General features: G+C 36.8%; 2 protein-coding genes across 5 annotated transcripts in view; both read right to left on the bottom strand.

Annotated features, from left to right (window-relative positions):
* LOC135071497 (tudor domain-containing protein 7) overlaps window positions 1–1,345 on the bottom strand; it is a 37,274-nt gene extending 35,929 nt beyond the window's left edge. For 2 of the 4 annotated variants that reach the window (XM_063965278.1, XM_063965301.1), the window contains exons 1-2: window positions 1,230–1,345; window positions 969–1,075 (exon numbers count right to left, since the gene is read on the bottom strand). The gene's annotated coding sequence lies outside the window, so the exon portion shown is untranslated. Of the gene's footprint in view, window positions 1–968; window positions 1,076–1,151 lie in introns of all 4 variants that reach the window. The other 2 variants (XM_063965287.1, XM_063965294.1) reach the window with 2 other exon arrangements.
* An 8,387-nt stretch (window positions 1,346–9,732) lies between these two features.
* On the bottom strand, window positions 9,733–11,333 carry LOC135071488 (glycylpeptide N-tetradecanoyltransferase 2). Its single transcript, XM_063965267.1, has one exon. The coding sequence runs from the start codon at window positions 11,224–11,226 to the stop codon at window positions 9,814–9,816; it is 1,413 nt and encodes a 470-aa protein (XP_063821337.1). The 5' UTR covers window positions 11,227–11,333; the 3' UTR covers window positions 9,733–9,813.
* Between the last annotated feature and the right edge of the window lie 1,025 nt (window positions 11,334–12,358).

Here is a 12,358-nt window from a genome sequence, read left to right as displayed (position 1 = left end):
ATAAAAAAGTTAAGATTATTCCGTATTCTTCATTACAAGGGTACATTTTACCATAAAAACTGGAGATTTTTTAAAAAATACTTAAATCTTGAATAACTTGGAAATGAACAAGTTTCGGACATGGTGTCATATGACTTAAATGACTGCAAATAAGCTCTACTTTAACCCCTTTCAAGGAATGTATCGCTTTACCTGTCACCCTGTATTTGCATAAATGTCATCATTTAAGTAATTTCAAATGCAAGTAAATTCCTATTAAGTATTCTTAGATTTCAAAGTTTTTTATGAGACACTAAAATACCCCTAACACTTGAAGTTTTGAAACTTTCAACATAATGGCAAAACTAATTCAGACTGAAAAAGATTGCTGGGGCATACCTATTTATTAACTGTAATGATCTCATTATTACATGTACAATAGTAACCTAGCAAAGAGACAACAACAGATAAATCGCATCAAACATTTTATGGATACTGGATACTTTTATGGATTCAGGTTAATTGAACTGAAAATAAAAATTGAATAAAAATATATGTACATGAAAAGGCCACATTAATACATTCAGACTTCGTTTACCCCATACCACTCCGCTATCCTGCTCTATGCTTATCTCATAAACAGCTTAACACTGACATAATTTGTGCACAAGGCGAAGAAAATAAATAATTAGTCACATTTGAAACAGTGGGATGTAAAAAAGTTATCAGTTTCAAAATCTATTTATAATATTTTTCCCTTGATGTAGTATGTTGTTTATATACCAGGAAACAAAATAACAATTTTAGTGTGAATCTCATCATCATCAAGATACCTGGCTCTGAAGTTAAGCATTAATGTAAAAAACAACTGTGTACTTTTGTGTTTCGTTGTGACGATTACTACATAGTTTTTATAACAATAAAATTCACCATTTGGAAAGGGTATTTTTGATACTCATAAAGAGTAGGTATGTTATGTCGGTACCTACCGTGGATTCGCCGGGGGATTTCGTTTATTGCGCTTCACAAAAAAGATGACACTGGGTTACATTTCGGTAACAGTTAATATCTGAAGACTTAATATATTAGCAATTCCCTGAAAATAATTTGTGACGTGTAAGCAAGAGAAATCCGTTTCAACACGAACAATTACTCGACTATTACATACATACAATCACTTTCTCTCATTAGTCCAAGTGTGTAATAATTAATAAAATGCTTTATTAAGAATACAGTTCGAAAATTCTTACCAGTCAAAACTACAACAGAGTTAATATTTTACGATGCCGAAACTAAATTTCGCTACCCCTTCTCTGAAAGTCAAATTACCAGCAAGCACCAACACCAAAACCAGTCCGAATATTGCGAACATAGAGAAAAGTAATACATAGGAAATAGAGAACCCTCTCTGTCAAATTTTTGAGCCTACTAATTGACAGCCTGGTGTTAAATTCCCTGTACTTAACCTACGTACGTAACGCTCACATACATACATAGTACACGCACACATACATACATAAAGTCCACGCACACATACACACAGTTCACGCACACATAGGCCCTCATAACCTTCAAAGAATTATTGTTTTTATAATGTACAATGTAGAATTTTTTCAAATCCACTATTTTGAAAATATTTATCTTTATGGTGTACGTATTGTATTATTTTCAAAACAATAGATTTGGAAAAATTCTACATTGCACATGGAAATGCAAATAAGTAAACAAAAACTTTTGAATTTAATAATTTTACTTTATTTATGAACACACATAACATTATACACCAAAAGCGTCTTTTCGCAAAGTTTTCAACAACACTAAAAAAGCATTTGCACATTGAGAAAATTCAGATCACTTGTGAACATAACAGAAAGTTTCTTCGCGATTCACGAAGGAACGAACAAAACTCCGATGAACCAGAACAGCAGCAGGTACGAAGGAATGAACTTGAATTTGACTCGACGACTCTTCAATACTTTAATAGGGCCACAGAAAACTTAAATGATGGCTAAGAAAACAAGAATGCATTTAACATAACAAAAACAACACCGGCCATTTTGGAGGAAAAACAATGTTGCCATATGTTAAATAGTAATTTCTACTACTCTATTATGTAAATTATAACAAAAATGTCAATGTTCAGTTTTAAATTAAAACAAATTAATTTCATTTAAAAAAAGTTTTCACATCGTAATTAACAATATTCTCAAATATATTTTAATTAAGAAAAAAATGAAAATATGAAGGAAACAGGAGCAGCGACATCTAGAGCGTTTTAGGGTAGTTAAAAAGTATTTGAATTTATTCACCGATGTCGCTGTTTGGAAGCAAGTTTCACTTCGATGACCGTTGTATGGAAGTTTCCATACCCTGATTGCGAAAATGTACACAAGTAAATTGAAGTAAATCACAGATTACAAAGCGATAGTGTACAATCAATCTTTCTTAGCGACCTTGATAAAGTCACCCTGCCCGTGTACTGGCGCAAGTACACTATGCGGGAAATTGGCCCAGACCAGAGCCCCGCAGTGGCGGGCGGATTTACCAATAGGCCAAGTAGGCCAGTGCCTAAGGCGGCAGATTTAGAGGGGCGGCAAATTAAGCAAATTTTTTTTTACAGGAAAAAAAATTATACGTATACACAATCCATATATAAATAAACGATTAATGAACGCACTGTAACTTAAACTTATAGTCCGATTTTTAATTCGACGGAATTCTGAGCCCCGATTACGGTAACTTTTAACGTCTACAATCCAGACGCGTTTCTGATTCTGCAATACGATTGGTCAAAACAGCTGATGTACGCTGTTGGACGACCAATCGTATCGCAGAATCGAGAACCGTGTCTGGATTGTTGACGTTAAAAATTACCATAATCGGGGCTCTGAGCCCCGATTACGGTAACTTTTATAACGTCTACAATCCAGACGCGTTTCTGATTCTGCGATACGATTGGTCAAAACAGCTGACGTACGCTGTTGAACGACCAATCGTATCGCAGAATCGAGAAGCGTGTCTGGATTGTTGACGTTAAAAATTACCATAATCGGGGCTCTGACAGCTGTCATTTTTTGACAATTCAGATGTAATAAGCCTTTTTTGCTTTGAATTATTAATAAATAATATGAAATGAAATTTCATCAAGTACAATTTACAAGAATGAACTATTTTTTGTTTTGTGAATTCAATGAACACTAATTATTATGTACATTTTAGATATTAAATAGAAAAAAACGTGTTTTTAACGTAGTAAAACAACATATTATCATAAACGAAAATATGTATTGATCATCAATCATCATTATCGTCATCATAATCAACTTGGATTATAAAATTGGCATCTTGTTAAGTTGATTATTTTATGAAGCTAAGATTTTATTAACAAAAGGATTTTCATAAAAAAGGTTTGTAACCCATGGATTATTGGCCAGGGAGACCAGTAATAGAAAAATAATTTCCCAATTTTTTTTGTAACTTCAAAAGTATGATAATAAAAATTCAAATAACCATTTTGAAATGATCGGTACAATTTTAAGCCTTAGTTTTTCAAGTGAAACCTTAAATTCAAGAAAGGATTATTTTTTAATTTATGAAAATGCTCTCCATTCTTAGTGGGAATGTTTCAGTGTTGACAACACTTCTGAAATGTCAAAATTCCGTCGAATTAAAAATCAGAGTTTAGGTACTTATGTGATCATGAATTTTAAAATATTCCAATAGCGTTTCAATAAAAAAAAAAACTCGTAACACAGGATCTTCGGAGCCTAGCACGAGCACCATCTCTCCACAACTTCGTGTATATTGTTTTACAGGGTAGCCCAGAAGAAAATTCACTTTTGAAAATTTAAGGAAACGAAAACTGTACATTTTTGTACCTAGAACTTTAGCTATTGCAATTTGAAGGAAATTTAGTGCAATTTATTTTAAAATTTACTATCTTTTATAAATTTTATCGTACATGTGATTCCCTTGACGTTTACAACATTCGGTCAACATACATCAAAATTTTGGAAAACTTTCGTAAGCGCTCCTGCACACGACGCCGCTACCGCGCCGCCGCCGCGCCGTCGCCGCGCCTTTGCACTGTTTATACGCGCCGCGTGAACACCGCACTGCCCCGCCGACGCCGCGACGCGCGCGAAATTATGCTTTGATGGCGCGGTGGCGGCGCGGCGGCGGTTTTACTCGGTGCGTATGAACAGTGTAGCGGCGCGGGCGGCGACGGCGCCCTTAGGCCTCAGCCTCGAGTTTAGCGGGCAGCGGGGCGGGAGCGGCGGCGGCGCGGGAGCGGGGCGGGCAACGCAGACCCGTTCTCGAAACAAGCGGGCAGCTCGCGCGGCGCTTTAGCGGCGAAATGTTGTGTTCGGGGTTGTGTTGTCGAGATATTTGTTTTTATTCGCAAACGAAATGTTTTAACAACGGCGACAATTTTATTTCGATTCAAATTTATTCCTAACGCTCGATTTATTGTGGGCAAAAGAAGGAGTGCGCTGCCCGCTCGTTGCCCGCTCAAGCGCCGCTGCCCGCTCGTTGCCCGCTGCCGCCCCGCTGCCGCGCCGCTGTTTTCGAGAACCGGTCTATTTGATTTTACGCTTAAGATCCTGCCGCTCCCGCGCCGCCGCCGCTCCCGCCCCGCTGCCCGCTAAACTCGAGGCTGAGGCCTTAGAGTTACCTCAAAATGGATTCAGGATGGATGAATGCTGCAGAGTTTTTGGATTATTAGAGTATACTCTGCTCATAAGGTAACCCCACAAAAAGAAGTCTGCTGGAATGAGATTAGCGCTTCTTAGAGGCAGTGAGATTTCACCCCTGCTTAATTGGTTTGTTGCATTGAAAGGATGATTAATTTTTGAGAGCGCTATACTGGTAGGCTGAAAAGCTTTTTGATTTCAAAGCTGCAAGATTCGCAAGGTTATGACCGGAGCACTTGGTTTCATCAAAATGGGGCGACGTGTCACACTTCAACTGAGAGCATTTAGATGGTAAGAGACATGTTCCCACAAAAAAATAATTTCTGGCAGGGGTGACATCTCCTGGCCACCAGGAAGCCCTGATCTCACTCCAGAAAATTATTTTTTGTGGTGTTACAGTAAGAATAGAGTATACTTTTATAAATCCAACAACCATGCAGCAACTGAAGCTGAGCATTTGGCAAAAAATTGAAAATAGGTTTCGAGGTAATTCTGACGAACGCATTCTAAGATTTTGATGTATGTTGATCGAATGTTGTAAGCGTCAAGGAAATCTCCTGGGCGATGTAATTTAATAAAGGTAAATTTAAAAATAAATTGCATTAAATTTTATTTAAATTGCAATAGTTAAAGTTCTATAAAAATGTACAGTTTTCGTTTCCTTGAATTTTCAAAAGTGAATATTCTTCTGGGCCACCCTGTATTACCAAGCCTTGGTCTTTCTGTTTACCTTTAAGTAGTTCTTAGCTAATTATACTGGATATAGCACTTCGCATGGCTCTGTGTACACCGGTGACAAATTGTTCAGGTGAGAGAAGCTTTTCTTGCTTAAAACGGGTTAAAAACTATCTACGATCGACTTTAAGTCAAGAAAAGCTTAACGCTTTATCTCTTTTGTGCATAGAGTCAGAACTTATGAAAAAGATTTCATACGACGATATAATTAATGATTTTGCAAATTTAAAATCTCACAAGAAAATAATGTAAAACTTATTTGATCTCATTGTCTGTCACCATTAACTGGATTGTTAACATGTTATATTTTAATAGAAATTGTTTGTATTGTTTTTAAACTGTTAAGTGCAATAAAAAATATTTAACAAAAACAATGTTTACTGACCACACATTATTTTGTCTGTGTTCATCTCAGATCATAGTCTATGATCTGAGGTGTTCATATAGTGTAGGTATTTTTAAGTCATGCCGTTCCCCCCCCCCCACCTTATAATTAGTAGTTACATGCTGCTGTTTTTAGGTCAACATTAGACTCTTCAGTACATAGCGGGTTGCAATAATAATCTAGTAACTGACAGAAATATCATTAAGTTCACAATAATACTAACGGGATTAAACTAACGTATTGTATTCAAAAGTCAGTAGGGGCGGCAAAAATTGAATGGCCTACTAGCGGCAAATTTGTAAATCCGCCACTTCAGCCCCGATTACGGTAACTTTTAACGTCTACAATCCAGACACGCTTCATCGATACGATTGGTCAAAACAGCTGACGTACGCTGTTGAACATATAGTTGAACGATGGTAGCGCCCCCCTGTCATTGAGTTTGGCGGGACAGTTCAGCGTGGGTCATGTATAGTTCCAAAATACTGAACTGTCCTACAGTCTAATTTTTTAGAAATCAGCAGAAATGTCATCAAATATGGCCAACTGACATAAAAATATTTTTAGTCTGTGAACTAGTGATGCGACAAAACCTCTCGTTAATCACGAAGTGAAATGTTGTAGTACTTGCGTATCATCGCCGGGTGATCGTCAAAATACTAAAAATATGCAACAAAGTCGCAACATTGAATGTGAACTGATTATGAAATTTTCGAGAACAGGAAACAAACTGTATGCACAGATGTAATCAAAAAACACACTGGACAGTAAAACAATCAATGATATCAGTAAAGTTATTAAACTTCTGTTGCTTGCTGTTGCTTGCTGCGTGATTGGTGGATTTTGACATATCTGTCAATGTCATGTAAAAAATAACCAATCATGCAGCATTTGGACCTCGTGTCTACGTATTGCCATCTGGCGGATTTTTCAATCGCGAAAACCCTCATTGAAAGAAGTTTTTTATTTTCTTAAAAATAAACAATGGAACAATACGTAAGCATTAATTGCATAAAAAAGTAAAATAATTTCGTTTAAATAAAACCGACTAAAAATTTAACTGACTCCGAAAAAGTAAACACTAAAAGTAGAAAAATAAATTTACGTTATCTCCAATATTGTCGAAATTATCGCTGGAAAACTAAACAAAGTATCGTATATTTTTTATTTAAAATTAATCAGTAATCGGAATAAGTGAATACTTAAAATAATATCGATTAAATTTACAGATTATTGTCTATGACTCCCAGGTTACGGCACTGATGTGTCAGAGACAAGTCATAGACAATATGGAGATAACACATGATTTTAAACGTCAAGTCAATTTGACAAGTCTCACAAATTCTCATCGTCCACGTATTTTGCTAAAATAATTTGTTTCAAAGATTGATTTCAAACTTGTATAAACGTGAAAATAAAGTTGGTTTCATGGGCTTGTTAAATAACGTGTATGATATTATGAACACGTAAGTGATTATGGTGTAATTGTGTATGAAAGTGTTTGTTTACATCTCTGCTGGATTCTAAAAAATCAAGGTATATGCATGACATTGACAGTGGGGCGCCACCGTCAATACCGGATCGCTGGTTCCGATTTTTGCCATGTTGGAAACCATATAGTTGAGCGATGGTAGCGTTTTGTCTAGGGGGGCTGCCCCCCTAGACAAAACGCACTTTTTGATCGAATCGAAAATCGAATCCGTCAAAACTCCATACAAAAAAGGGGCTTTTCGACCACTTTTCGACTGGTTTGCGATTATAATTTGCACTTTGTCTAGACCCACAGCTTGGGTCATCTATAACGTCACCAATAGGTACATTGGCGCTGAGGTGCAAATTCATTCTGTCTACGCGGCGGTAAAGTTCACGCGCAAACAAAGACGAAACAACGGATTTAATCACTTTCCAATAAAAGATAAAAGTCAGACCACCTAATTTTTTCACTAAATAACAGCAAAATTAAATGTAATGTAAAATAAAAAAGTAGCTTTCTTTCAGTTTTTACACAAAGAAGCAGTTGCGTTTTGTTTTCGTTTGAACTAGCTGTGGTGAAAGCGACACCGCGATACGAATTTGTGAATTTCGTTCGTCGTCTAGTCGCGTTGTAGTTATTCAGATCAAAGGATTGTAATTTCTGTTGCTACTTGCTACTATTAGGTATTCTGTGGTAATAGATGCTCTTTGTTAACAGTGTGAACACCATCTTGACTACTACTTCCTCCTTGCTTCACCCGCGCGTCACCAATACTTCGGTGCGCTTCGACTTGGACAATATTCCGCATAGTGTACTTCGCCATACCAAATTCATTGGAATATATTTTTTAAGTTGTACTTGTAAATAGACAAAAGGCGAAATTCCCACTTTACAGACAAATGGACAACTTATCATTTACTTCAGAGGGTGGCCAAATTCACACTAGACGAATAGACAACTTATACCTAAAAGCCCGGTCTGTGAGCACGTAGAATTTTGTCCAATGACCTCAAGCTACCCATCCTTATCGCTCGCGCGACTGTGCGACGGGCGCCCGCAGTGAGTGTGCGAGCGCAACAGCAACATAATTACGCGCGAGCGATAAGGATGGGTAGCTTGGGGTCATTGGATGATTGGACAAAATTCTACGTGCTCACAGACCAGATTATACTTTAAATCTGAGTTTTTTTTCTTTTAATTACTTAATGTAAAGAAAACGTAATAATTTTTGAACTAATGGTTAAAGGTTTTTATTACTAAGTGGTGTTATTCTCTATCGTAAAACCAAAAATCGGTTTTACGATAGAGAATAGCGGCTAGGGATGGGGGCGATCCGCAGGTTTGTACGGAACCCTCGGTGTGCGAGTCCGACTATTACGTGCTCTGCGAGTCCGACCTGAGCCCCGATTACGGTAATTTTTAACGTCTCCAATCCAGACGCGCTTCATCGATTCTGCGATACGATTGGTCAAAACAGCTGACGTACGCTGTTGAACGACCAATCGTATCGCAGAATCGAGAAGCGTGTCTGGATTGGAGACGTTAAAAATTACCGTAATCGGGGCTTAGGACTTGGTCGGTTTTTGTACAACGACCAACGACGTCACGCGCATGGAGCAAATAAGTAATCTGTGGCATGGAGCCAGGATATGACTTATCCCCCCCCCAGGCCAGAAACTGGGTATTATCATAGGTATTATAGATGACCCAAGCTGAACTGTCCCACCAAACTCAATGACAGGGGGGCGCTACCATCGTTCAACTATATGGTTTCCAACATGGCAAAAATCGGAACCAGCGATCCGGTATAGACGGTGGCGCCCCACTGTCAATGTCATGCATAGGACAGTTCAGTATTTTGGAACTATAGCATCATATATTATGTTCAATACAAACAATCATTAAGTTACACTCACCCCAACCGCGTCTCCGCATTGCATCGAATGCATGGAGCGCAGGCCGGCCGCCGCCCGCACCTTTACTTTAAAATTCAGTATCTTGGAAACTAATTGACGTACGAAATAATTATTTCACGTGTATTTTTTATTTTCAACAGAGAACACAGAAAGCTAAAAAAACAAAATTATTGATTTTTGTTTGTTTCAATGGAATTATGGACAATGGTTTGAGAATGCCTAAAATTATGTATAGCATAAAAGGTTTGCTATGAGAATGGAATAGTTAAGCACTCAAGTTAGATTTCGCACATAGCTAGTTTTTTTTAAATATACTTATTTGAAGACCATACCTACTTGACTAAAACTATTTTACATAGGACCTTGTTTATCAATGATAGCCATGGAAGAATATCTTCAAGAATTTATAGGCATGCCCTAATCCACATCTGTGGGCATGCCGGAAATCAGGAAGATAAACTCAAAGCTATTTATGGTACATAGTAAGGCAAGACAGTCAAAAAATATTAGATATAATATCAGTATTATACCTGAAAGTAAAAGGCACAATTTATGTACTATAGCTATATTATAATAAAAACACTACACAAAGTGTAAGAAAACACTGGCTAGCATTTACAAAATATGATCTTATTGCAGGACTAAGCCAATTTTACTTGGTGTCATAGTTGGACATCTCCAATTGTATAAATAATATTGCAAATTTCCATCTCCTATACCGAATTTCAAAGTTTCCAGAAATTCTTTATTGTCCATTAAGTCCAGTGCATTAAATACATCAAATCCAGAATTTTTTGCAGTTATCAATGCATCAAGCATCAAGTCAGTCCATGGGGTCTTGGTAGATACATTATAAAATGAATATGCTGCTTTCAATGTTTTGTGCACAGGATGATATACAACCGTTGAGGGCAGCGTGTAATAACTAACAAAGTCTGTTATTTCACCATCAGATTCTACAACAAAACTATCAATGATACCTGTTTGAGGTACAAACCAATGTTTGAAGTCTTCTTCAGAAAAAATTGGAGCCAGATCAAATTTCTTCAAGTAGCTGTTTAACAACTTAACAACTCTATCACAATCTTGCGGTTCCATTTTGCGGAAACCTGTAGTTTTAGGTGCATCTGGAAGTTTAAACAACTTCAGAGTCCTTTGCATAGTCATATTTCTAGATAGGTGACTGAATTTGATGTCAATCAGTTTCTTAGGGTTCAATGATCTGTGCCAATATCGGCATGTGGCAATTGGTTTAGGTAAGACGATACCAGCTGTATAAACCCCCTGGAAAATTCCAGTCAAATTAACTCTGCGCGTGATTTCCCTAATTAATACAGGTGCAACTCTCTTAGCTCTTAGTTTCTTGTGCACACACAAAAAGTTTATTTCAACCACAGTCTGCACATGATCATATATTCGCAAATCAGCTGGAATAGCTGAAATAAACCCAACAAGTCGACCAGACTTTATGACTCTTACTCCACAGTGCCATTCCATTCTCCAACCCGGTGGCTGTAGTGCCCACTTCAAAAACTCGGTTTGATAATCAAAGCGAAACATGCAGTCATCGTCTTCGACATAGTTCTCATTGAGCAAAGTATAAAGTTCCTTCAATACCAATGGTTCATTTAAATTCAAAGTGTCCCATTGAAATCCATCAGGTAAAGTATATGGTTCTGCACGAATATCTTCAGAAGACTTAGGCGGTTCAATGGGTTCATTAGAAACAATTTTCTCATCCATCTTGGGTACAGGTTGGGTGGACCAAAATTGATAAGATTTGTGTAACGCTTCCTCCGCAGTTTTAGCTGGTTTCTGCTGCAAATTCAAGACTTCCATAGCCATTTTTAAATCCTTGAGAGATATATTTTGATGTATATCGCCAGAATTTGGTAATGATACCAAGGTGTCGGTTGGGGCTGTAAGTTCATGATCGCCATCCCCACCGCTACGCTTTTTCTTGTTTTTATTCCGCTTTTTAGTATGTTTATCATCATTTTCTTTTTGATAAGTACCGGACTGATTCATCTTACCGTCTTCCATTATCTTTTTATTCTTTTTTAGCTAGCTCAATGAATTCACACACGATGGGTCCAATTTTCTTTTTTGTGACGTTTATGACAACTTACTTCGACTGCACAGATTATATTTCGACTAAACTGCCCATTGCCCATAAACCATAGAATGTTTTTTTTTTCTTTTCGTTACGGCGCATAATGCTTAGTATTATAGCCTGACCAGGAACATAAAAACCCTCGCCATGTTGCGGAAAACTAATGGTACTAATTTCTTTTAATGGCAACAGTTACTGAAAACTTCATTAACATGTCACCTTGCATGTCAGTCTATTGCTGTCAAAGTGTAAACAAACTTTATTTTAAATGTGTGCAATTGATTTTGTGAATTAAATTGCTAAAATATTTTTATAGTCGTGAAAGAAAAGTGGTTCACAATGTGTTAATGTATTTGTCGAAGAGAAATACCTACCAAGGGTTCGGACAATATTTTCATTGCATAATGTTTCTGACAAAGGTTGTCAAATTGACTGACATGTTTATCGTATAGTACAGTCTACTGTGAAAATTAGCTGTAGTTTGTTTCAACTACCTATTTTAAAGTTTTTTGTCACTTTCTCAGTTTTGAATTTTATGGAATTGGGAAAGAAGTACCGAGTTTGAAGCGTTCATGAGCAGACATTGCAGTTGAATATTCAAGTTCTGAATTTGATTATTGATGAATAATAAAATAAATCCTACTAGCTCGATTGATGGTTTCATTTAATTTATTTAAACCAGGTTACCTTTATTAATATTTTTTCGTTAATTTATGAAAATATCAAATTAGCCCGTAATCCTGAATCCTGATACATAAATTTAGCCTATTAATTTAACACAGGTACGACTGTACTCAGTGTTGCACTATCAAATGCAATTGAAGCGCCTCTATGCCAGGGTTTTTATGTTCCTGGTCAGGCTATAATTAAAATGTGATAAAAGCATTTTGTCGTAAAAATAATAAATGAAATTAAAAGATTATGATTATTAAACATTACAGTTTATGAGAATTTCAGTAATGTCGGATAACGCCAGATAAAGCACTTATCAAGTATTATCAACAAAAACAAGTCAAAATATAAAATCAAACTGTGGTAAAAATTAAAACAGCACTTACGCAC

This window comes from Ostrinia nubilalis, chromosome 1 (assembly GCF_963855985.1).
Source record: "Ostrinia nubilalis chromosome 1, ilOstNubi1.1, whole genome shotgun sequence".
In the NCBI taxonomy this organism is placed as follows: domain Eukaryota; kingdom Metazoa; phylum Arthropoda; class Insecta; order Lepidoptera; family Crambidae; genus Ostrinia; species Ostrinia nubilalis.
This window is presented reverse-complemented; position numbering and strand designations above follow the sequence as displayed.